This window comes from Ursus arctos, unplaced genomic scaffold, assembly GCF_023065955.2.
Source record: "Ursus arctos isolate Adak ecotype North America unplaced genomic scaffold, UrsArc2.0 scaffold_18, whole genome shotgun sequence".
NCBI lineage: Eukaryota > Metazoa > Chordata > Mammalia > Carnivora > Ursidae > Ursus > Ursus arctos.
The window spans coordinates 52,803,885-52,827,333 of record NW_026622852.1 but is presented as its reverse complement, the minus strand read 5'-3'; the positions used below and the strand labels follow the sequence as shown (position 1 = coordinate 52,827,333).

At 46.0% G+C, this 23,449-nt stretch overlaps 1 protein-coding gene across 2 annotated transcripts in view; it reads right to left on the bottom strand.

Annotated features, from left to right (window-relative positions):
* Positions 1-23,449, bottom strand: part of GARNL3 (GTPase activating Rap/RanGAP domain like 3) — a 141,814-nt gene that overhangs the window by 73,987 nt on the left and 44,378 nt on the right. For both annotated transcript variants that reach the window (XM_026513997.4, XM_044389619.3), the window contains exon 4: positions 6,495-6,569. In XM_026513997.4, the coding sequence (XP_026369782.1) occupies positions 6,495-6,569 (75 nt within the window). The remainder of the gene's footprint in view (positions 1-6,494; positions 6,570-23,449) is intronic.

Sequence of the window (23,449 nt, the reverse complement as noted above, 5' to 3'; positions counted from 1 at the left end):
TGGTGAAAACATTAAGGTGCTGGGAGGCTGGTCCTCCCAATGGGGGCATGGAAGCTCTGTGCCTGCCCTCGCCCCCCAGTACCTTGCTCTGGGCATCTCTCCCATTTGGCCGCTCTTGAGTTGTATCCTTTGTAATAAACTGGGGATAGTAAGTGAAGTACTTTCCTGAATTCTAGGAGTCATTTCAGCAAATCATTGAACCTGAGGAGGGGGGGTGTGGGAACCCCTGACCTTGTAGCCAAGTGGGACAGAAGTGTGGGTGACCCGGGGACCTGATACTTGCGACTGGCATCTGAAGTGAGGGCAGTCTTGGAGAGCGAACTCCGGGTAGTTAACGTCAGAACTGAACCGAATTGTAGGATACTCAGCTAGTGTCCAGAGGAAAACAACCTCTCAAGGAGGAAGCAAGTTTCCCGTTCCCGCAGAAGTGTTCCAGCAGGGACCGATGAGCTGACTGTGGTGAAGTTGGTGCAGGGACTCTTGTCCTGGGTGGGGGACTGGCCTAGACAACTCTAAGGCACTGAGAAACAGTCGACGGACTTCTTACCGCTCAGTGATGAAATGTACAGCAACGGGGAAGCATTTAGGAACAGCATTTTGACATTACTGTGACACACCGAAGTCATGCTCAGTGGGCTCATTTCTTTAAACAGAGTCCAGACCCATCTGGGAGTTACTCAGTTTGGTGAGGAATTACATGAAGGGGGTGCTGCAGACTGGTCACGCATAGTAGGACCACACCAAGTTCTGCAACAGATCGGAAACTAAAAAGCGGGTCCTTTATCACCAGTGGTCTGAGAAGCACTGCTCAGAGGCCTGGGGCTCACTGTGCCATCCCTGGTGAGGCCCTGCTTGACCACCCAGCTAAGGAGGGCTCTCCCTCTTCCTTTATACCACGCCCCCATCTGATTTCCCCACGGTACTTACCAACACTTGCTATCTGCCTGTGTATCTGTGTTACCTGTTTATTGACTGCTCCGCCTGCCAGTCCTTGAGGCCACCAGGGCAGGAAGCTCAGCAATCTTACCCACTCCTACATCACCAGTGCACAGACTACCTGGCACTGAGAAAGGATCCGAAAAATGAGGGTTGAATGAATGACACGATGTATTACACGATAAAGTACTCCTGATACAACGTTTGTTTTTGGTAATGGTGGGCTAGGTTATTCAACCAACCCTCCCACAGCAAAAAACTAAAACTGCTTGAAAAATATTAAAATCATCTCCTTAAAAGTCCTTGGCGTGCTCATAATATAGTCTGGAATTACCAGCCCAAACAGAGGCAACTGGGAACCCAGACAGTTAGGAGGACCACGGACATCTTTTTTAGCTTGAGGATATTTGTCAGTCTGGGCGAAACTAAACTTGGGCTTTGGTGGCCTCAAGAGACCAGAGGGCAGAGCATCAAACCCCCAGACCTGCTGAAGCAGGTCAGTCTAATAGGGGACCCACCCGCACTAAGCTGGGGCCCCAAAGGGCTACACGTTCGAGAAGGTAAACCAGAAGAGACCCCCTGGGCCCCAAAGGCTACAGGGAAGGTTGTCAGTGCTGAGGAGAGCTGAGCAAGGAGTGTCCCCCAGGTGTTATACCCACAAGACAGCCTCCATGTAAACCCGCAGCTCTGTTCTGCATCACTGGGGTGGTTTGGAAAGTCTCATGCTGGGAATTTCGTTTTCAGTCTCTGGCAAAAGAAAGTGCAAACCCTCTCTCCGATTCTGACATCAATTCCAATATGTGTTTTTTCCCCACATCACCAAGCATTTCTCCGACACCAGCTGGGTGTTCTGAAATTCAACTCCGTTCTGACACCGTCTACCTGGAGACAGCCTGAGATCCCACAGGTGAAAGGCTCAGTCCTACCTGTGCTTCTGACCAACCAGCTATAGATAGGAGGTTCCAATGACCCCGTCCTTGGGTTCAATTAATTTGCTAAAGTGGCTCACAGGACTCAAGAGAAACATTTTACTAACTAGATTACTGGATTAACTACTAACTAGATTCATTATAAAAGGATATAAGTCAGGAAAAATGCACAGGGCAAAGTATGGGGAAGGGGGCGGAGCTCCCATGCCCTCTGGGCGTGCCACTCTCCCCAAATCTCCCCGTGTTCCCCAGCCCAGAAGCTCTCTGAACCCCCATCCTTTGGGTTTTTATGGAAGCTTTGATTGATTAAATCATCAGCCACTGGCAAATGAACTCCATCTTCAGCCCTTCTCTTTTCCCCAAGGTTGGAGGTCAGGGGTGGGACTGAAAGTTCTAACCCTGTAATTGTAATGGGAGGTTCCTCTGGTCACCAGCCCCCATTCCTAGGGGCTTTCCAAAAGTCACTTCATTAACATGACAAAAGACACATTGCTCACCCTCTACACTTAGGAAATTCACAGGTTTGGGTAGCTCTGTGTCAGGAACTGCGAAAAAGACCAAATACACATTTCTTATTTTAAATTATGATATAAAACTCCCTACCAAAAGGCGACTCAACTTGGGCCTCCTATCAGTCCTAAAAATTCATTTTCAAGAGTGATACCAGTAAACTGTTAGGCGGTCATACACTCAGGGACACACAGTAGGCCACTACCCCATGAGCACAGGCCAGGAGAAAAATCACACAACAGAAAGCCCCAGCAACGTCACAGAGTGAAATGATCTGTCACAGATGGTAAAACCGTTATACTGACTGTGTGGAAAGAAAGCAAGGCAAATTCAACATTGTCTTCAATGAAACAGGAAGTATAAGAAGTGACTGAGCCACCTTGAATTAGGCAATGCTTCTTAGAAATGACACGAAAAGCATGAGCAGAAAAAGAAAATCTAGGTAGACGAGGCATCATTACGTTTAAAAACGTCTGTGCTTCAAAGGACACAATCAAGGAAGTGAAAAAGCAATCTGCAGAATGGGGGAGAATTTTTGCAAATCACAGATTTGATGAGGGTCTAGGATCCGTACTGTATAAAGAACACTTAAAATGCAATAATAAAAGGAGAAATAACCCAGTAATGAAATTACTTTGCAATCTGTTTCTTCGTGCATTTGAAAAATTTTAAGCAGCTACAAATACTGTCCCTTCTAGTGCACGGACGGCTTTAACGGACTCCGAGCAAGCCAGCCTGGTTTCCCTCTGAATCTCCCGTGCACTCAGGTCTTTTATCAGGGTGTACATTAACACTGGCCGCAGGCTTTCAGCTGAAGACCATCAATATAAAACACAGCCACAGCGCTCCAACTGAGCACTCACGCTCGGTGGCTCTGGTAGAAACAAAATTGAAAACAGTATTTGAGCCCTGATATCATATTTCCCAGAGAGGCAATCTGAGACAGGACTGTGTTTTGGACACAACAGACCAGTGATTTGTGAAATCAATAACTTCACCAAATGGTTTCAAAGATGTTAAGTGAACTGCCCACGGTCACACTGCTGGGGAGTTGTGGACTCACCGGCTGAACCCAGGCGGTCTGACTCCAGAGCCACTCCCACCCATGACCCTCCAGAGGCGGTTCCATTTTGGTTTTTGTTTGTTTGTTTGTTTTTAAGCTTTTATTTAAACCCCAGTTAGTTCACATACAGTGTAATATTACATTCTGGCGCACAATATAGTGAGATTCAGCCCTTCCGTACAAGCCCCAGTGCTCATCACAGCAGGTGCCCTCCTTCCTCCCCATCTCCTATTTCACCCCTCCCCTCTGGCAACCATCAGCTGGTACTCTCTAGATAAGAGTCTGTTTCCTGGTTTCTCTCTTTTCTTCCCTTTAATCATTTGTTTTGTTTCTTCAATTCCACATGAGTGAAATCATATGGTATTTGTCTTTCTTGGATTTATTTCGCTTGGCATGATATCCTCTAGCTCTATCGATGTTGTTGCAAATGGCAAGATTTCATTCTTTTTGATGGCTGAGTAATATTCCATGTATATCTATACCACCTCTTCTTTATCCATTCATCTGTCAATGGAAACTTGGGTGGAGACAATGACTATTAAATTAAGATCACTGAAGCTCAGAAACAAGTATGGAAGCCAAGCAGGAAGTGGCTACCCAAGCACTTAGTAGCGGGCCTGACAAATTCCTTTCTAGAAATATTCCAGGCTTCTTTTTTTTTTTTTATGTTATGTTAGTCACCATCCAGTGCTTCATTAGTTTTTGATGTAGTGTTCCATGATTCATTGTTTGTGTATAACACCTGGCGCTCATTGCAATACATGCCCTCCTTAATACCCAACACTGGGCTAGCCCATCCTCGCACGCCCCTCCCCTCTGAAACCCACAGTTTGTTTCCCGGAGTCCATAGTCTTTCATGGTTCGTCTCCCGCTCTGATTTCCTCCCCCTTCATTTTTCCCTTCCTTCTCCTAATGTCCTCCATGCTATTCCTTATGTTCCACATATAAATGAAACCATATGATAACAGTCTTTCTCTGCTTGACATATTTCACTTAGCATAATCCCCTCTAGTTCTACCCATGTCAATGCAAATTGTGGGTATTCATCCTTTCTGATGGCTGAGTCATATTCAAAGAAACAAGAGCTCTGAATGACACACTGGACCAGATGGACTTCATAGATATATACAGAACATTCCCCCCTAAAACAACAGAATACTCATTCTTCTCAAACGCATATGGAACTTTCTCCAGAACAGACCACATACTGGGTCACAAATCAGGTCTCAACTGATACCAAAAGATTGAGATTATTCCCTGCATATTTTCAGACCACAATACTTTGAAACTGGAACTCAATCACAAGAAAAAATTTGGAAGGAATTCAAACACTTGGAAGCTAAAGACCATCCTGCTTAAGAGGCAATTTCTAATCCCTGACCGGGTCCAGAATATGTCCTTTGGCATGGGGCAGGGCCAGGGGACACAGCCAGGTGAGGAGTGTTTGGGGATCTTGGGCCAAATTTACGTATTTCTTAGGAAGTGTGGATTTCCTCTAGACACTGGTTCCAGCAGGGGGCAGAGCTGTGCTTACATGGGGTGGCGGAAGTCTAGTACAGTTTGATCATTTCAGGCGGGAGGGCTAAAGTTTTGCAAAAATCTGGGGAGCACAAGGATGTCTTGAACCTCTGGGTTCTCTGGCACTTCAGGTTCTCAAAGTAGAAACTCAGCACAGTGGCTGCTAGCTTTCTGAGCACTGGAAAATGAGGACTCAGTGTTTCCGCTTCCAGATTAGCTCCTGGCACACAGCTGGCTGCACGAGTCCGTGGTAATAAGACCATTTCGTTTCAGGAGTTGGGTCATTTGGGGAGGGCTGTTTCCAAGCTTCAGAAGCAAATTCCCCTGGGAGTTCCTTTCTCTATGTGGGTCACTTGACATCATTGTGGAGGAGAGGTATGTGGGCACCTATTCAGGAGTCCAGCCTAAGATGGGACGGCCTCCTTGTACCTCACAGAGCAATGGCGAAGATACAGTGTTTGGGTATTGAAGTTAAGGCCAAAGCTGAAGATGAGAAATAACTTCCCAAATGCTGTGGCCTTTCAAGTTAAATCCATAGGCCTTCACCAAGAATTTGATCAAGGAGGTGGTTAGGAAAGCAAGGCTGGCAATACAGCAGTAGTTATGTTAACAACTCCACCATCATCACTAGTATAGCTGTCACTTCCTGACTGCTTACAATATGGCGGGTGCAGTGCTGATAGCTTGACAAGCTTGGCTCACTGACTCTTTTTAATAATCCTGAGACACTTTCCATTTTATAGATAAAGAAACCAAGGTTCAGAAAGGCTGGGTTACTTCCCTAGGGTCACATAGCTAGGAGATGGGGGAGCAAAAACTTGAACCCGGGCTTGTCTGACTACAAAGCTGGGGCGGGAGGTGCTAAAGCACTCTGACGGCCTACCTCTTAGGGAGGTAGCAAAGATGGAAAACACTGGGGCTTACACCACACTCCGCAGTTTTGGGGGTAGACCTCAAGGCGTAGAGTGGGCAGTGGAAGTCTGAAGAAGAAAGACAAGCAAGGTGAGTCCCTGTGGCCAGCAGCAAGGAAGACCTGGAAACCCCAGAAAGAGGGCTTGGGTTCAAGGATGGTGGACACCTTTCCTGGCGTCTTTCCTGAATAAAAATGACCTTTGGTAATTGTAGTAACTTTTGCATGTCTCTCCTGGAACCTGTGTTGCTCACAGGGCAATGCTGAGCTGACCAGCTCGGCAAAGGGGGAGAGCTGGGCTTCTGGGGCCACCCACAAAGGGTGACCTGGCTGTGAATTCTTCTTTGATCCCACTGCTGGCAGACCACCTTAATGTCCCTGGATTCATTATAGAGCTTTTAAAGGGTATGCATCACCCTATTAATAGCACCTTCCATACAGAGAATAATGGCATTTTCCCTTCACGTCTGCTTCAAGCAAAGCTCTGAAGAGCTCCACTGAGCCCTTTCCAGGCTGCACCTAGGCAAGTGTTCTGCGGTAATGAGCATCACCACTGCTCACCGCTGTAACTCAGGTGCTATAATCATGTGCTTGGTGACAATGCGGGGGTGGGGTGGGGCTTCCTTACCTCATCTGAAGAGCCATTTTCCACTCTGAATCTTCCAGCCCTTTGGATGGCTCCATCAGCATCACTGGAAATAAGCTAGGGGATAAGAGAGTGCTAGTTAGGTAGCTGGGTCACCATGTGCAAAGCCTCTTCTGTCTGTCTGTATCTGTCCTATAAGTAAGCCAAATGCAACGACAGCTGGAGGGCCCAGCCTAGAAGCTAATGGTCTTTCTGAAGCTCTGTCAGCCAAGCCCTCACACAGTTGGTGTCCACAGTCTTTAGGAAGCTGAAGAGTGAGGTCCCCCCAACCCACAAGAGTAGGAAAACAAGAGCATCAAATCTAAATGCGAACATTTTCAATAAAATCTAGATGTGAACATATTCCAATACTGAGAAATATCAAAGCGATGATCCCTGGAAAAACAATCTTAATACACATCACATGTGGACAAGTGCAGCTCACAGATGGCAGAACCGAAAGCCAAGTCTCAAGTTCGGCCGTCTTCACAGGAAAGCCCGAAAAACAATTAATGGCTGGCACGAACTCAAGGCTCTACTAACATTACAGAAAGCTCCTGTGCTTCATTCAGCTTTAAATGGTCTCCAAAAGGCCAATTAGCCCCTTCCAAGGCAGGCAGGCTCTATTTGAGCTCTGGCAACATGATGCTTGCAAACAGACAGTCTTCAAGGAGCTCACTGGTAGGATGAGATGAGTGAGATCGGGGCTTGGCGCATTAGTCCTAAAATTACTGACTCGAGATTTAACTTATTTTCTCCCAAATCTCCTAGATTTCTCAGCAGCAACTTGGGAAAATGACAGGTCTTTTTTTAACCTTTAAATCTGCCCACGATTTGTAGCCAAGATCTGCCAAGAATTTCCATTTCCCAGATTCATTAGAATGAGCTTGCCCTGGGGGAGGACACTTCTTACCTCTCTAACTCAAGACTTACCTGGTAAAACAGATAATACAATTTCTTAAGAAAGATGGTTATCTCCTATTTTCACTCATGTTAAGAGATATGAAGGTGTGAAAACGGAAAAAAACCAGGGGAAACCCTACAAAACTTCCCAAGGAAAATTATTTGCAAAGGCTGATAAATCTTTTCCATGATAAATATAGAAATAATAGTACGTAATATTGGAGCGCCTGGGTGGCTCAGTAGTTAAGCGGCTGCCTTCGGCTCAGGTCATGATCTCAGGGTCCTGGGATCGAGCCCCACATCAGGCTCCCTGTTCAGCAGGACGCCTGCTTCTCCCTCTCCCACTCCCCCTGCTTGTGTTCCCTCTCTCGCAGTCTCTCTATCAAATAAATAAATAAAATTAAAAAAAACCAGTATGTAATATTTATTGAGTGCTTGTAGAAGCGGTTTATGTTTTGGCCTTCACAAGTGTTAGTTCATTTAACTCCCAAAATAGCAATATGGGTGGGTACCATCATCGTTCTCATCTCCCAGTAAGGAAACTGAGGCAGAGGAAGGTAAAATAACCAGCCATAGTCACATCCTAGTTAGCACCTGGGAGGCCTGGGATGTGAACACAGGCAGCCAGACTCCAGAAACCCGTCATCTTCACTTAACTGCTACCCCACCTAACCGTCCTCTGTGGAATGCCCATAAAAAGGCCCAGGTTTTCAACCTAAATTTTATCCTGCAAAATCATTTCTTTTTAGAAACAAATAAAAATATTGTTACGTGTATGTTTAGCTGTTTATGGCATCAGATTATTACATGGTCGGTAAACTGAAGACGAGCAACAGAGGCTGTGTGGTCAAAGAATTCAACCCTGCCCAAGAGAGGTCTGGCCTTTGCTCTCGGCTTCCGAGAGGTCATCTCTAAGCCCTGGGAATATCTGGCAGGCGTGTCTGTTTACCTGGGTCTTCGAGCCACACAGGAGAATAACATGACTCGTGGGCGGGGGGTGCTTTGGGTTATACCATATCAGATCTGCCTGTGGACACCAAGACTCAGGTGAGCGTTCCCGGTGCATGGACTGTCACTGTTGCCAGGAGGGGTTAAGTGCTGTCTATGAAACTACTGGGAGACGACAACTGGGCAGCTCTGCATGCGGAACTCTCCTGGACTCTGTCCCACGTGTCTGTTCCCTTGGCTGATCCTAATCGATCTCCTTTTGCCGTAATAAACCATAAGCCAGCCTAGCAGCCTTCACCAGATTCTGTGAGTCCCCTTCTAGCAAATTATTGAACCTGAGAGCGGCCCCGGGGACCTCCGTGCTCTGCAGTTAATGTCAGGAGTGAGGTCTGGTGGACTGTTTCTAGTTTAGAGAGGCCAATTCTCGAGTACAAGAGCAAGATGAATGTGGGTCTCCTGGGGTCACTGCCATTTTCACAGGGGAAGCATAGAGGACTCAGTGCCATTTTCTTCTTTGCTTGTGAGCTTCTATTCACTGTCTGTTAAAATATTAAAATACAGGTTACAGCAAATAGGTTTCAAGTCAAGTGTTCTTGGCGTAGGCTGCCTCAAGGGCTTTGGGAGAAGTGTTCTGAGGTCAGTTCTGGAGAGAAAAGAGAGCTGCCATCAACTGATACACCTGACACAGGTGTATAAAGAGATAAGGGGACACGTGCTCCCCTGAATTAGAGGTGGGCTGGTACACTGTAGCTAGTCTCAACCAGGACTCAAAGGCTTGGGAGGAGAGCCGACAGTCATTCACTGATTCACTCATTCATTCACCTAACAAAAATAAAATGTCCACCACTATATTCCAGACACTGCCAGGCAAAGGCAATAATGCCCTTTCCTGTGGTGAGATTAGAATGAGAAGTTCATCGCTTCTTTTGCTTAAAAGGTTCAAGAAGCAGAAAGGAAGAACATGTTTAATGATCTGATGGCTGGAAGGAATTTGGCCCCTTCTGATCTGAAGCCCACAGGCACAGAACTTGGGCTTCAGGCTGACATGTTTGACTCTCGCACCTTTCCCATCTCCGCCACCACCATCCGCACGCATGTCACTGGCATCTTTCACCCGGATGACTGCACCTGCCTCCTTACAGGTTGATGCACCCGCCCACCATCTCCAACCCGACCTGCACACCACTGGGCAATTTCGGCAAACTACAAATCTGACTGTCCCACAGTCCCGCCTCTGTCCCAGCACCCTGCTCCTTCCCACCAGAGGATGGGCACCCATGGCACTCCCTTGTCCAGAAGACCCTCTCCCATCTTCCCCTAAAATACTCCTCCTCGGGGCACCTGGGTGGCTCAGTCAGTTATGCCTCTGCCTTTGGCTCAGGTCATGATCTCAGCATCCTGGGATGGAGCCCTGCATTGCATCGGGCTCCCTGCTTGGGGAGCCTGCTTCTCCCTCTCCCTCTGCCTGCTGCTTCCCCTGCTGTGCTCTCTCTCTGTCAAATAAATAAATAAAATCTTTAAAAGAAAAAAAAAAAAAAAGACCTCCTCCTCGTCCCCCACATTCACTGCCAGACCTCACTGCCTGGGAAGATGACCCCAGTGTAACTGCTGGAGCACTCCTGGGAGTTGTGGTTTACATTTCTTGGTGTGATCACGTGATTCCCGCCATTTCTCCTCATGTGCTCCCCTGCGCCCCAATGCTAAGCCCCATGGAGACCGTGATGGCTTGTTTTTCTCACCGCCACATCCCCAGAGCTAAGCACCCTGTCTGACACAGTATAGATGTCCACTAAACACTTACCAAATAAGAAATATGTGACTAGATGAAGGCCGAATTCCTGCCGAAATGACCAAAGGAATATAAAATTCGGGGTAAGACCTAGGCCAGTCTTGGAAACCAGAGGTTCATGACTCATGCAAGCAATTTCAAGGGAACTTACTGGGTCTAACGTAAAGGAACGACCAGTGTGAAGGACAGGCCAAAGAACCCGAATCACCACGTGCAAGGGAAAGCCGGGCTGCTGGTAACGGAATCAGATCCAGCACACCCAGCTAGCACCCTGGGCAGCTGCTGGCAGGCCCGGCTGAGGGGAGCGTGCGTGTAAGGGCAGTAGGTGGGCAGGTGACTGACTCACTGGTCGCGCTGGCAGAGTGACTTGGCGCCGGCTGGCCGAATGGCAGTCCCAGGGCTCGCCTCACAGCTGCTTCGGGCAGCTGGCTACGTAAAGCACAAGGTGCCGTGCTGGCCGGGGCCCGGGGAGGACTAGTACACCAGCCGATGTGAAAGGAGACGGTGCTCCAGTGAACTTGGGGATGAGAAAAATAACAATGCAGGAAAAAAAGTCCTTTTAATGCAGCAGAGAAGCTGTTTCTGTCAGTAATTTTCCTTCTATTATTCCTCATACCTGTGATCTGGCTAATTAAAACTACAGAAAATCGAAACTCGTCCCTTTGTCGGAAGATTCGACTCAGGAATGAAATAATGTCTACTAGCACCTATCTAAATGTCCAATGCCACGTAACCTAGAAGCTCCCTGCCCCGCCTCTTCCAATGTGGTGCAGAGCTCTGGCTGCCACCAAAATACGCTCTTGCCATCTTCTGTAGGACGGAATGCCCTGGACACATGGCCAGATCAATTTCCCTTAAGGCAGCTGTTTGACTTAATTCTCTCCACTTGAAGATGGTCCAAGTCCCGGGTGGCATGTGGGGAGCTAGGCCCTTTAGGGGGGAAGGTGCCTCAACTTTTCTTCTAGGAGATACCCAAAAGAGCAATGAACAAAACCCACGGAAAGCAAGGGGGTAAAAGATCAGAGCAGAAATTATAGAATTAAAAAGACAGTACAATCAATAAACACTGCCGAGAAACCACCAGCAAGTCTGATTTTAAAAAGCAAAGAACAAACATGAATACAGAGTGATAATAAGGAAAACATAACTGCTAAGAAGAAAGAAATTTCTTGAAGCATGACAGACTGCTACTTGAGACGGTGCAGCATTATCAGAACCTTCCTTGAAATGGACATTTTCCAGAAAAATACACATAATGAAAACTGGTTTTGGAAGAGAGAGAAACCTGAAGTACCAGCACCTGCTTGTAGAACTGGGGCAGTAGTGAGAACTGGCCCCACAGAGGGGCCCTGGCTGCGGGGGCGGCATGTCCCCACGGGGGTAGCCGGCTCAGTCACAGGGAGGCTGGCTGCGGCCAAGCCTTCCCTCAAAGGAGACAGCAGCAGAATCCTTTTGCATTTGTTTTAAAGCAGAATTCAGGGACAGGGTGTTAACATCAGTAATACTAAGAAAAGAGGGCAGGACTTTTATTTTATTTTTTTTATCTTGTCTGACATTTCCGATTCAGTCATACCCCAAAGGAAGGGCCGTGCTGAGGAAGACTATCTGAGAGAGAGAGAGAGAGAGAGAGAGAGAGAGAGAGAGATGGGGGCGGGGGACGCAAATCAAATGATCTTTTGACTCAGGAGGGATTCCTTCAGAGTTCCCACACTATCCAGTGCTGTAGCCATGAGCCTCATTTAAATTTTACGTTACTGACAATAAAATAAAATTTAAAAAACCCCATTCAGTTCCTCAATAGCACTAGTGACATTCAGGCGCTCAATACTGTCATGTGGCTACTGGGCTGGACAGTACAAATCACACACTTCCATAGCCACAGGAAGTGTTGTCGGGCAGCACTGCGACAGGCTGGACATGGAGACCATTCTGCGTGACCAGGATCGAATCGGTTTCTCAGGCGGAAACTCCTGAGAGTTAGTTAAATACACTAACGATGGTGGAAATTCAGGGAAATTTCATATCTCAAGTAGAGGCTTTGGTCCAAACTCAGCCAAAGTGTAACAGATTCATTTAACACTAAGCTGTGTTCAATGTATTAGATGTTTTATTTCTGGAAAAAAGCACTATCCAAGCAATTATATCCAGTCGTATGATTTAACAAATTAATTTAAAAGAAAAAAAAAACCAGGAAGCATAAAATGTTAGTCATTAACTACTGTAAATAAGATCATTATTCGTTTAATATTATAGGCAATTCAGTGAGAATATTTCCTAAGTTAATATGAATACATAATTTTTCAAAAACAAAAGACTCTTTCTCTTTCTACTTAATTGCTTTGTTTCTTTGGGCTGGTGTTTGTTTCCATTCTAAAGCAGTTCAAGGATTCCCTGTGACCTCTGTTATCACGCACTCTACAGAGGTCACGTTCAGGTATATAAGTCACAGAAACAGTATTTTAATCTAGGATAAAATCTCAAAACGTTAATAATAAGATACATCTTAAAACGCAGTATTTCAAATTTGTACACCCAACCCTCCCCATCTCCTTTCTTTCCGATGAGTGGTTCTGAGTGTGGGTTTGGCACGCAACTGCTCGGGTTCAAATCTAGTTCTATACTTATTAGTTGTGTGACTTTGGACAAATCACTTAATTTTTCCTCTCTAAATTTTGGCTTCTTTACCTCTAAAATAGGGACAATGATTGTAGCCACTTCCAGGCTCATGGAGAACATTCGATAATATAAAATATGTAATGAGCCTAGAACAGTGCCTGGACATAGGGAATGCTCAATAAATGTCTAACAACATATACTAATACTAGTAACAAAATGATGAATACAAAATGCTCTGATTATTACAGTTAGTACGATTAAACTATTTTTAATGCTGAATTTAAATGCTTGGAAGCTCTGTTTAAACATTTGTCTATCTAGCAAACATTCGTGAGAGCCTATTTTTCAGGGCCTATACTAACTGTTGGACTTAGAAAGACAAATGCAGCATGATCGCTGCCCTGAAGGAGCCCAGAGCCTAGTGGGAGAGAAACAAACATATAAACAGATAAATCACCACACAATCTAGTTAAATGCCTCAACAGTAGAAAGAATGGGGTGCTGGGGGAGGTCAGAGGCTGGAGAGACCAACTCTGCCCGGGGGAAGTGGAGAAGCTTTCATTGCTGTAATGAAATCTATTCTAGAAGGTGTACAGGGCCTTTGAGAAATGATTTCCAATGGAAGATTTTTTTTTTTTAACCACAAATACGAGTCAAGAAGACCCTTCTGACGCTGTCTATGCAAATCACAGACACACACATACACCCATACAGACACATACACCTGACTTCGAAAGCGCTGCTCAGAAGGGATGAAAGAAAGTGTAAATGTTTCCATCAAAAACAATTGCTGAATCAGTATTTTGTATGCCTGAAACTAATATAACACTGTATATTAACTATATTTCAGTAAAAAAAAATAATAATAATAAAGGCCAGGAGCCAGGGTCAATGGGCTTAAAGCTGGGTAGAATGAGCCATCCCCCGACTGACTTGTGTGGCTCCTGGGCCCGTGTCCTGGTCACCCTTGGTGACTTCCGCTGCCTGCAGGGAGAGGCAAGGAGCAGGGGTGGGGACCAGAGATGCTCTCTTTTCTCCCTCTCTTTACCTGATCCTACTCTGCTTGTGCCAAGGGCCAGGGAAAAGCCCTGGGGGCTGGGGCGGCTGGCATATCTGGGTTGGTCAGAAGGTCGTCCAGCCAGGATAACGGATGTTGACTGAAGGAAAACCACCAAGGCCTCAGATCCGGGCTCAGATGCTTTATTGCTATCATCATCCCTGGCCACCATCCTCAGCAAACGCAGCGTCTGTCACAATGATTCACCTGCTGTCTTGAGCTCATGTCCTCTGCTTTCTCAAATCTAATGACCTCACTTACCTCACGGCTTTGCCGTCCACTGCTAAAACCCTGCACGTGTGCTCACCCGCACTGGCATAGCTCGGTTATCACATACCTAGCTTGTAACCCACCTTGGCGTGTTAGGTGTATGTTCGGGCCGGGGCCTGTGGTCAGTACGTCAATGCTGTGCTTCCCAACATATGGGTCTCCTGTCCTGCCGACCTCTCCTCCTGCCCCGCATCAAGCCCCAGCTCTCAACCACCTGCTACCAAGGACATTCTCTCTCTTTTTCTTCTGTGTTCAAAGACACAACAGTTTCCGAGAAACTAGGCCTACAAGCAGCTCAGGCTACTTGACCCTGGCTAGACCTTCACGACCACTCCCTAATTCCTTCCTCTGTTCCTTTCTCACGTTCCATTACACCTCCCGCCTTGGTTCTGCCTTGTCGGTCAGTCCAGATACACCCTTTCTTCAGAGATGATGACCTCTCCACCTATTTTACTGAGAAGTGTGAGGCCCGTCAGGATGAGTGCCATCCTTTGACCCTCCATCTCAAAATATATCTGTCTTGGTTTCCTCATTAAAATAATATCTGACTATTGGTCCCTGATACTCAGCTTCCCTGTAAAATACCCATGAAGATTCAGCACGAAAGAGGACAATGCAGGAGTCTGAGAAAGACTGCTCATCCTGTGGCCACGATCTGAGGACATTTTCTACTTACTCTATGGCCGATGGAGAAGAATGGAGAAACACATTTGATCCCTGACTTTGTTGCCTGACACAGAGCAAATCTGTGGTCAGCACAGGAAGCTGGACGGCACTTTATTTGTCCCCCTGCGGTCTCATCTTGGCTGAGAGACGTTGGGTCTGTATGGAGAACGACAATACGATATCGGGAGTCACCCTTACATGCACGGGTGCTGCATTTTAAGGCAGCTGCTGTCACGTTAGCGCCCCAGGTAGGGAGAGGGACAGGAGGAGTCCTGGAGCGGGGCTTCCTGGGGAGTACATACAGTTTTGCCAGGATGCCCAAGGGTGACTGGAATGGGGAAAGATTCAACCTCGTGATAACCTCCATCGTATTCTTTAATCCACACAGAGGCCATTTTCTCAAGCTTAGGTAAAGAGCTGAGCACACATTACTTCGATACTCCCCTTCCAACCAGACTGCTATCTGTCCCTCCCTCCCCACCCCAGCTCGTGCTATACATATAAATTCTGGAGCCACTGGTTCAGAGCAGCCAAAGCCAAGCATGGAGAGCATCCTATCTCCCTCCAGCAGAGCTTCACCAGATAAACACCAGCTAGACGCTGGACAGTGATCACGGAGCTCTGCACAACTACTGGCCATTCGGCTGGTCAGCTCGGAGAAGCTACAGCACCCAAAAGGACAATGAGAGCCGACGGCCAGTCACATATTCTGTCTGTTGAAAAATACAAGGTCCAAATAGCTCTTTGTTTTTATTTGAAGATTTTGTAAAAAAAAAAAAAAAAAAAAAAAAAAAAAAACCCAAAACAACCCAACATGGGAGCTACGAAAAAAAAATCCTACAGATGGTCTTGAAAACTAGAAAGGAAAGCACACCATGTTTTTACACTCAAACCAAAATAAAATTTCAGAAAATCAGTTGTTGTGCTCAATAAGACAGAAGACATGATCTTTGCAACAAGTGTATAAAGTTTTTGGAAGGGATTAAAAAAAGAGGACCAAAAAACGCAAATGCGGGATTAACATCCTTGTTGACAGGAAGCAAAATGTTCATTGTAGAAGACAGCAACAGTAAATATATTCTTTACTTAAGATGCTTCCCCACAATGAAAAGGAACAAAATGAAACAAAAAGAATGAGAAAGAAAAGACAGTTATAAAGGATAGAGAAAAAGACCTTTCTTACTGTTGTGTAGGGAGGAAAAATGAGAAATAATCCAAGATAGAGCAGAAGACAATATTCATCCCTGACATAAGACCAGGGACTAAGAATCAAAGAGATGATGGGGCGCCTGGGTGGCACAGCGGTTAAGCGTCTGCCTTCGGCTCAGGGCATGATCCTGGGGTCCTGGGATCGAGCCCCACATCAGGCTCCTCCGCTATGAGCCTGCTTCTTCCTCTTCCACTCCCCCTGCTTGTGTTCCCTCTCTCGCTGGCTGTCTCTATCTCTGTCGGATAAATAAATAAATAAAATCTTTAAAAAAAAAACCAAAACAAAGAGATGAGATGTTTTAGGCAAAATTAATGAAAAGAGAAACACACAGAGAAGTTACGGGAAATTTTAAAATAAAAGAGTAAAGAAGATCTGAGAAAAATCCCGGCGGGAAAGCTCATCAAGAAAAGAAATAAACTGCCCTGGGCTTCTGTTCAGAACCGTACGGCAGAAGCTGACCACGCTGGGTTGAATGGTGTCCCCCCAGATTTACGTCCACCTGGAATCTCAGAATGTGCCCTCATTTGCAAAGAGGGTCTTTGCAGATGTGATTGAGTAAGTTAAGATGAGGTCATACTAGATTAGGGTGGGACCGAAATCCAATGGCTGGTGTCTTCACAAGAGACAAGAGAGGCGGCGTGCAGACTCTGGGATGCAGGGAGGAAGGCCTCTGAATAAGCCTGGAATGAGAGGGCTACAAGCCGGAAGAATGACCGGGATTGCAGGCAGCCCCGGAGGCAGGAAGAAGCAAGGAAGGATTTTTCCCTAGAACCTTCTGAAAAGGAACATGGCCTGGTGTCATGTTGATTTTGGACTTACAGGCTCCAGAACTGTGAGAGGACACGCTTCTGTTGTTTTAAGCCATCCAGTTTGTGGCCATTTCCAACTGCAGGCTTATGAAATGAATACAGTATCAGATCAGAATTTGTCAAGTTTTAAGAGAAAAAGGTGATCATTTGGAAATTTTAAAACCAGTCAAGTTATTCTTGTGGAAGCCATTACTTGAGACAGCCCCTGATATGTAACGATTGAGAACAGATACCCTCATGTACTGCCTAAAAACTTACGTGGAACTCCAGGACAAGGACCCCATAGTATGGTTCTGGAGGTCACAGCCAATGCCATCAGACACAAGGGAGGAAGGCATTCGGGTGGGAGGAGAAAAAAGTTGTTTGTCTAAGAGCATCTCCATCTCCAGAAAGATGAAACTTTGTTTTGAAATAAAGATACCAATAAAATATACAAACCCATTTTGTATACAAATTTAATTTCTAAAGGGGCATACAGTAAATCTTAATAGTTATTACCTGTAGGTGGTAGGATTACAAACGAATTTAATTTTTGTGCTTTTCAGTATATTTCAAGTTTTCTATGACGAACATGCATTCCCTTTATAATCAGAGAAGTATATTTAGAAGTGTGCTGGCACACACACACACACACACACACACACACACAAAGACTGGGAAGTAATATAAAAAATCTGAGAAGAGGAAAAGAACTTATCAGACACTAGATTTTTAGCAAAACCGATCTTTTAGCTAATACTTGGACCTCTGGCGGTGAGCCAGTGCCACTGGAGACACAACCACAACAAAAGAACCATAAGCCCCGCCCACTAGAAAAGGTGAAATGCCCACAACTAATTACAGTGTAAAAAATGACAGGTGCCATAGAGAAAGGTAAAGAAATCAAGGGTTCTTTTTTAAAAATTTTTTTTGAGAGAGAGAGAGAGGTGGAGGTGGGGGGTGGCAAAGGGCAGAGGGAGAGGGGAGAGGGAGAGAGGAGAGGAAGAATCTTAGGCAGGCTCCATGGCCAGTGCAGGGCTCCACTTGGGGCTCGATTTCATGACCCTGAGATCATGACCTGAGCCGAAATCCAGAGTCAGACCCTTAACTGACTGAACCACCCAGGTGCCCCAAGAAATGGAGGGTTCTAATGGGTGAAAGATGACTTTCCCATAGGGAACTCAGGTAAGGCTGCTTGGAAAACAGACCTGGCAGACACATATTTCAAGAAGGTATTTTAGAAGGAAAGAGAGCCATAAAGAGGCCCCAGGGGCCTGGGTAGTGGTGGGTGAAGGCCTGCTCGGCTGGATCACGGACTATATGAGCAAAGGCTCCAAAGACAGGCTGGAGAAAGACCGTGGGAAAGCCTTAAATGTCAGGCTAAACGGTTTCCTGCTTTATTCCATAAACAAAGGAGAGATGCTGAAGGTTGTTTGAAATCATCAAGATCATGTTGACAGAGCTGAGTATTTGGGAAAGAACTCTTTACGGCATTAAGGAAATCAAAGCCCCCAGACTCAGGTTAATTACAGCTGAGCATTCTGACAAACTGGATGTAATCTTATCAAAACTGGTGGAATGGAATCTGCGAGATGTCAGGGTGGCAAGACGATGTGCCAGAAACTCAGGGAAAGAGGAAATGACATAAATGTCATACAAAAAAGGGAGTACACAGAAGCAAACACTTGCGCTCTTTTTTTTTCCTTCTTGTCTCCTTAAGAGATCAAAAAAGAAACATGTAAGGACCTTAAAGTCACTTTCATTATGGAAGCTTGTAAAAACTGCACACCATTCAGCCCACCCCAGACATAATGAATCAGGGCCTGAAGTTTAAACAAACTCCCTCAAGTGACTTTTATGGACAATAAAGTTTGAGGGGCATTGGAACAGGCCATAACAAGCCAAGATAACAGAACTTCGTGGTAAATACAACCTACTGGGATAAGGTGGGGGGGACAATCTTGAACAAGTTATTAATCTCTCTGAACTTTAGTTAGCTCACTAGTAAAATGGGTGTAGGAACACCTCATCAGGTGGTTGTGGAATTTGCGTTAGTATACATAACACACATGTATACTGCCATGCATATATACACGTGTCTGCGAGTATCTATCTCCCTACCGCTCAAAAGGCTGTCTGGCATTGATGTGCGCATGCACGTGAATAAAGAGCCATCTAGCCGTCAAATCTATCTAGGACATAAAACCAGTAAGATTTGCTAAGAGACTGGATGTGGGGGATGGGAGATTTCCTGGTTTCCGGAATTAGCAACTGAAAAGAAAGTAGCACCATTCCCTCAGTGGTTTGAGGTAGGGAAGAGGGACAACCTGAGTTCAGTCTGGGACATGTTGAGGTGCAGCCGCCTTCAGGCCGTCCCAGGAGAGACATCCAGTGGGCGTTTGGGCAAATGGTTCCACGTGCCGTGGACAGAGATCTAGGAAGAATACATGGATGTGTGAGTCACGGTCCGAAGGCAGTAATGAAGCCACGGGGTGGGAGAGATCACCAAGAAGGAGCGTGGAGTGGGAGCAGAGTATCTGAGACGGAGCCCTGACGAGCATCAAAATGTGAGGACTCGGCAGAAGAGAGAGAATCCGTAAAGAAGCTGAGGTGAAGCAGGGAGGCAGGAGAGCTGAGGCACAGGCGTGGAGGGAGGAGAGAAGGTGTTCACAGGGCCCAGGCTGCAGACTGGTCCTGGAAGATAAAGATTAGGAGCGGATTTGGTGGCGATGAGGTCTTTGTGACCTTGGCAAGAGCACGCTCAGTGAGGAAGGAGAAGAGGAAACATCCAAAGAAGGAATTCAGAAGGGAAACCGTGGAACTATCACAGGGATCAAAACAGACTTCAGAGAGCGGCTGAAATGTGCTCCCAGAGTAATTAAAAAGTCTTCACATCTCTTGAGCAAATGCGGTTTGAGATTATATTTTAAAAGACTGCACCACAGTGATAACTAGAGTAGACCGATTAAAAAGCTGAGACCAAAAAGCATACAATCCTTTTCTTACACATAAAGGAAACCAAAGTCACTGCTTTAATTAAATAGGTAAGATAGTTCCATATAAAAATGAGAATATTAGCTGGGGCTCAACCGTAACAGTGGGGTGTGAAACCGGAAGCCCTTTGTGGCCAGTCAGCCATGGCAGCCATGCTGGACCCCGGGGTGTGACTTGCCCTACCCTCACCTGGTGGGGAAAAGCAAGGGAAGCCAACTGTAGAACCCACCATGGATGCTCCCATCTTTTACAAAGACGGGGAAAAGCTGCTCCAACCCGTGAGATGGATGTGTACCTGAAGAAAGCAGGGACCTGACCTGAGACAGGGCGGGCTGGAAGGCCAGGGCCTCAGCTGAGGGGCACTGGGAGGGACCTCAGTGAAGCCTCAAATGCTCTTGCTCCTACCACCCTGGGGGAATGTCCCCCAACCTGCCAGGGGGCAGTTCGTAAGTTAAAAGGGCTAGACTGGCTTCTGAGGGCCTAAAACAGAGCTCTGAATGTTCAGAGTCCACATGGTGAAATGCTGGAAAACAGACCAAATTCCTTTTCAGCTTTAACAGCACTGAGAGAAGTAAAAGAGTGGTTTTCAAGTGTGTGTGTGTGTGTGTGTGTGTGTGTGTTGGTGGATCCCACAGTTTGGGTGGTGGACCTGCCTAAATTCAGAAGTAAACCCAGGTTCTTAAAAAGCATTTTCAAAACAATGAAAATACTTTCTCTTCATGAGAACAGTATATAAGGTATACAACATGATATACTTTCGACCAAATTAAAAATTTACTTTCGCTACAACGGATGGTACCCGGTCTTACTAGAAGCTGAGGGGGCTCCTGTGACAGGTGCAGGGCAGGGATCGCTCTGGCACAAGTAAGATGGGAGAGGCAAAGGGCATTACCCAACAGGCACCAAGAAAGTGTGTGTGTTTGAGACACACATGAGAAATTTGCCTCCTGGGCATATGAAAAACCACAATCAAGGCAGAAAACTTGATTTCCTGTGAAGAATTTACCAAGCAAACAATCTGTTAACAATTTGCGTCTCTGGTTACATAAAAAATAAACTGTTACACACTGGTCAGAATTTGAAGTTATTTTTATAGTATACCACGGTACTATGATACCCCACTAGTTGAAGACCACTGGAGTCCGTGAACAAAGACCCCGGGACACCAGTAGAGGGTGTAGGAGCCAGAGATGGGGAGCTGAGCTGGGGTCACTGCAGCAGCAGGGAGATCATCCCACAGGGAAGGACATGGCAGCACAGGGATGGGAGGCACCAGGAAGAGCACGAGCAACCCCAGGCCCACAGAAGGCTGGGAGTGGAGTATCTCCAATTCTAATTGTTGTTGTTGTCGTCGTCTTTTAAAGTAAACTCCCTACCCAATGTGGGGCTCGAACTCATGACTCTGACATCAAGAGTTCCATGCTCTACTGACTGAGCCAGCTGGGTGCCCCTCTCCAGTTCTAGTTTTGAAACTAGAGAGCGTGCTGGTGCTGAGTATCATGGAAGTGGCTGTTCCCAAGACTTTTATGCAGGAAAATTTAGCGGACTTACTTGGCATTCTTATTACAGTGTGTGTTTAGCTAGTGGATTTGGCATCATTTTGGGTCTCAACTATCCAAGATGGTCACCGAATGGCTGGTCAGGTGGCGCTAATTCTCCTCAAGTGTTGTTGAGCTTATGAAAGTAGGTCATAAGTCACATTATCTCAAAAAGTAGGGTGGGGAGGAGACAAGGATCAAAGTCATTCTATAAACTTGACTACCATCAACAGCGACAGAAGATACGCTGTTAAGGGCTGGATATGGAAATGCCTTGTTTGCTTACGATCTACCTTATTTTTATTTTATTTTAAAGATTTATTTATTTATTTTAGAGAGAGAGCGATCATGGGGGTGGGGTAGGGGAGAGGGAGAGAGAGTCTTAAGCTGACTCTACTGAGCTCCGAGCCTGATGCCGGGCTCAATCTCACGACACTGAGATCACGACCTGAGCCCAAACCAAGAGTTGGAGGCTTAACCAATTGTGCTACTCAGGCGCTCCCTACCTTATTTTTAAAAAATGTTTAAAGCAGCTTACCAAAATATCTTTTCTTTTTTTAGAAAGAGAGAGTGCACGCACGCGCACACTCACATGAGTGGGGGAGGAGGGGCAGAGGGAGAGGGAGAGAATACCGAGCAGGCTCCACGGCCCAGTGTGGAGCCCGACGTGGGGCTTGGTCCCACGATCCTGAGATCATGACCTGAGTGGAAATCAAGAGTCAGACACTTAATTGACTGAGTCACGCAGGTGCCCCTTTCTGAAATATATTTATTCAAAGGATTAAATTAGATACAGAACAAGTTCAGAAAAAGGGCAAATTAGGTGTGGGTAAATAAAGTAAAAATAAGAGAACCAGATTCGGATGTATGCTGTAAAGTCCTTTAAGGTAGTTAGAGGCAAGCCATAAATAGGGCTCTGAGCTTCCTGGAGGCCAGTGCAAAGAGGAAAAGACCCAACTCATCCACAGGATTCCTAATGCCTATAAGATTAACAACAAAGCAGCTTCACGGGAGAAGCATCGTACTTTTTGGTCCTGAGCAAAACTTTTCTCATAGGTCCTCTTAAAAGTGACACTTTGTGGCACACTGAGAAAAATCCTCAAGAGCATCTTACAAGAGACATACCATCTAGATCCATATGGCTCTTTTCCATTCTGTCCATCAGGGCAGGGTAAAGCATAACGCCAAGGCACAGATCAAGAGAAGCAAGTCTAGGAGAGGCCACAGACAGCAGGCCAAGTGTTGGTAGCTATCTTATGGTTAAGATTAATCCAGGAATTAAATTTATACCATTTATGGCACGGATGTCTCTTTGGATAATTCTTTATCCACATTCTTCTTAAAACCAAGCTTGTTAATATTTGGCCAGAAGAGAGTTTAAAATTATACGTTTGGGCTAAACCCTCAAGCAGGCCTTCTCTGTGGTGTTGATTAAGGGCAGAGGAGTGGTTCCAACAATCAACCTCATTTCTTTAGAAAACAGCCTATAAGCAGCAGGGTCTGTAAGAGCACGGGCTTAGAGACTGAGAGATTAGGCCCGGGGGCTCTTGGAGCCACACAGATCTGGGCTGAAATGTTACTTTTACCATTCACTGGCTGTGGGACCTCTCTGAGATCATCAGCTAAATGCGGAGCCATTCACCTTCCACAAACGTCTCCTGAACCCCCACGAGGTGCAGCATAATCAAGTAACACGTACCGCCCACAGCTGTTCGTGAGGGTCAAACAGGTAAACGCACCTAAGGCATTTAGCTCAGTGCCTGGCACACAGCAAACATTCAACAGACGCTAAAACTAATAATAGTAATAACAAAGTAATAATCACAATAAAAGACTTCTGGCTCCACTACGCTACAGAAATCATTAGAGGATGAAGGTGTCAGGTACTACTTCACAGAAGATGGTTCCAAGAATTGTAAATGTTAGCTGGGAAAGGTTCTAAGTCACCCACAAAGACACCAAAAATATCCGCGAAAGCACCCACATTTTTAAACCACGTTAACTTACTGGTAAATGCTCCAAGCTAAACGTGCCTGGAGGCACCTCACTGAGTCAACCTGCTATTTAAGACTTAGATATGAGCCAGTTCCATTTTGGAGAACATCTGCCGAAATGATGATTTTAGCTGTAGAACGTCGACGTCTTGATGTTTTGATGTTCCTGAGGGAAACGTGCTGGT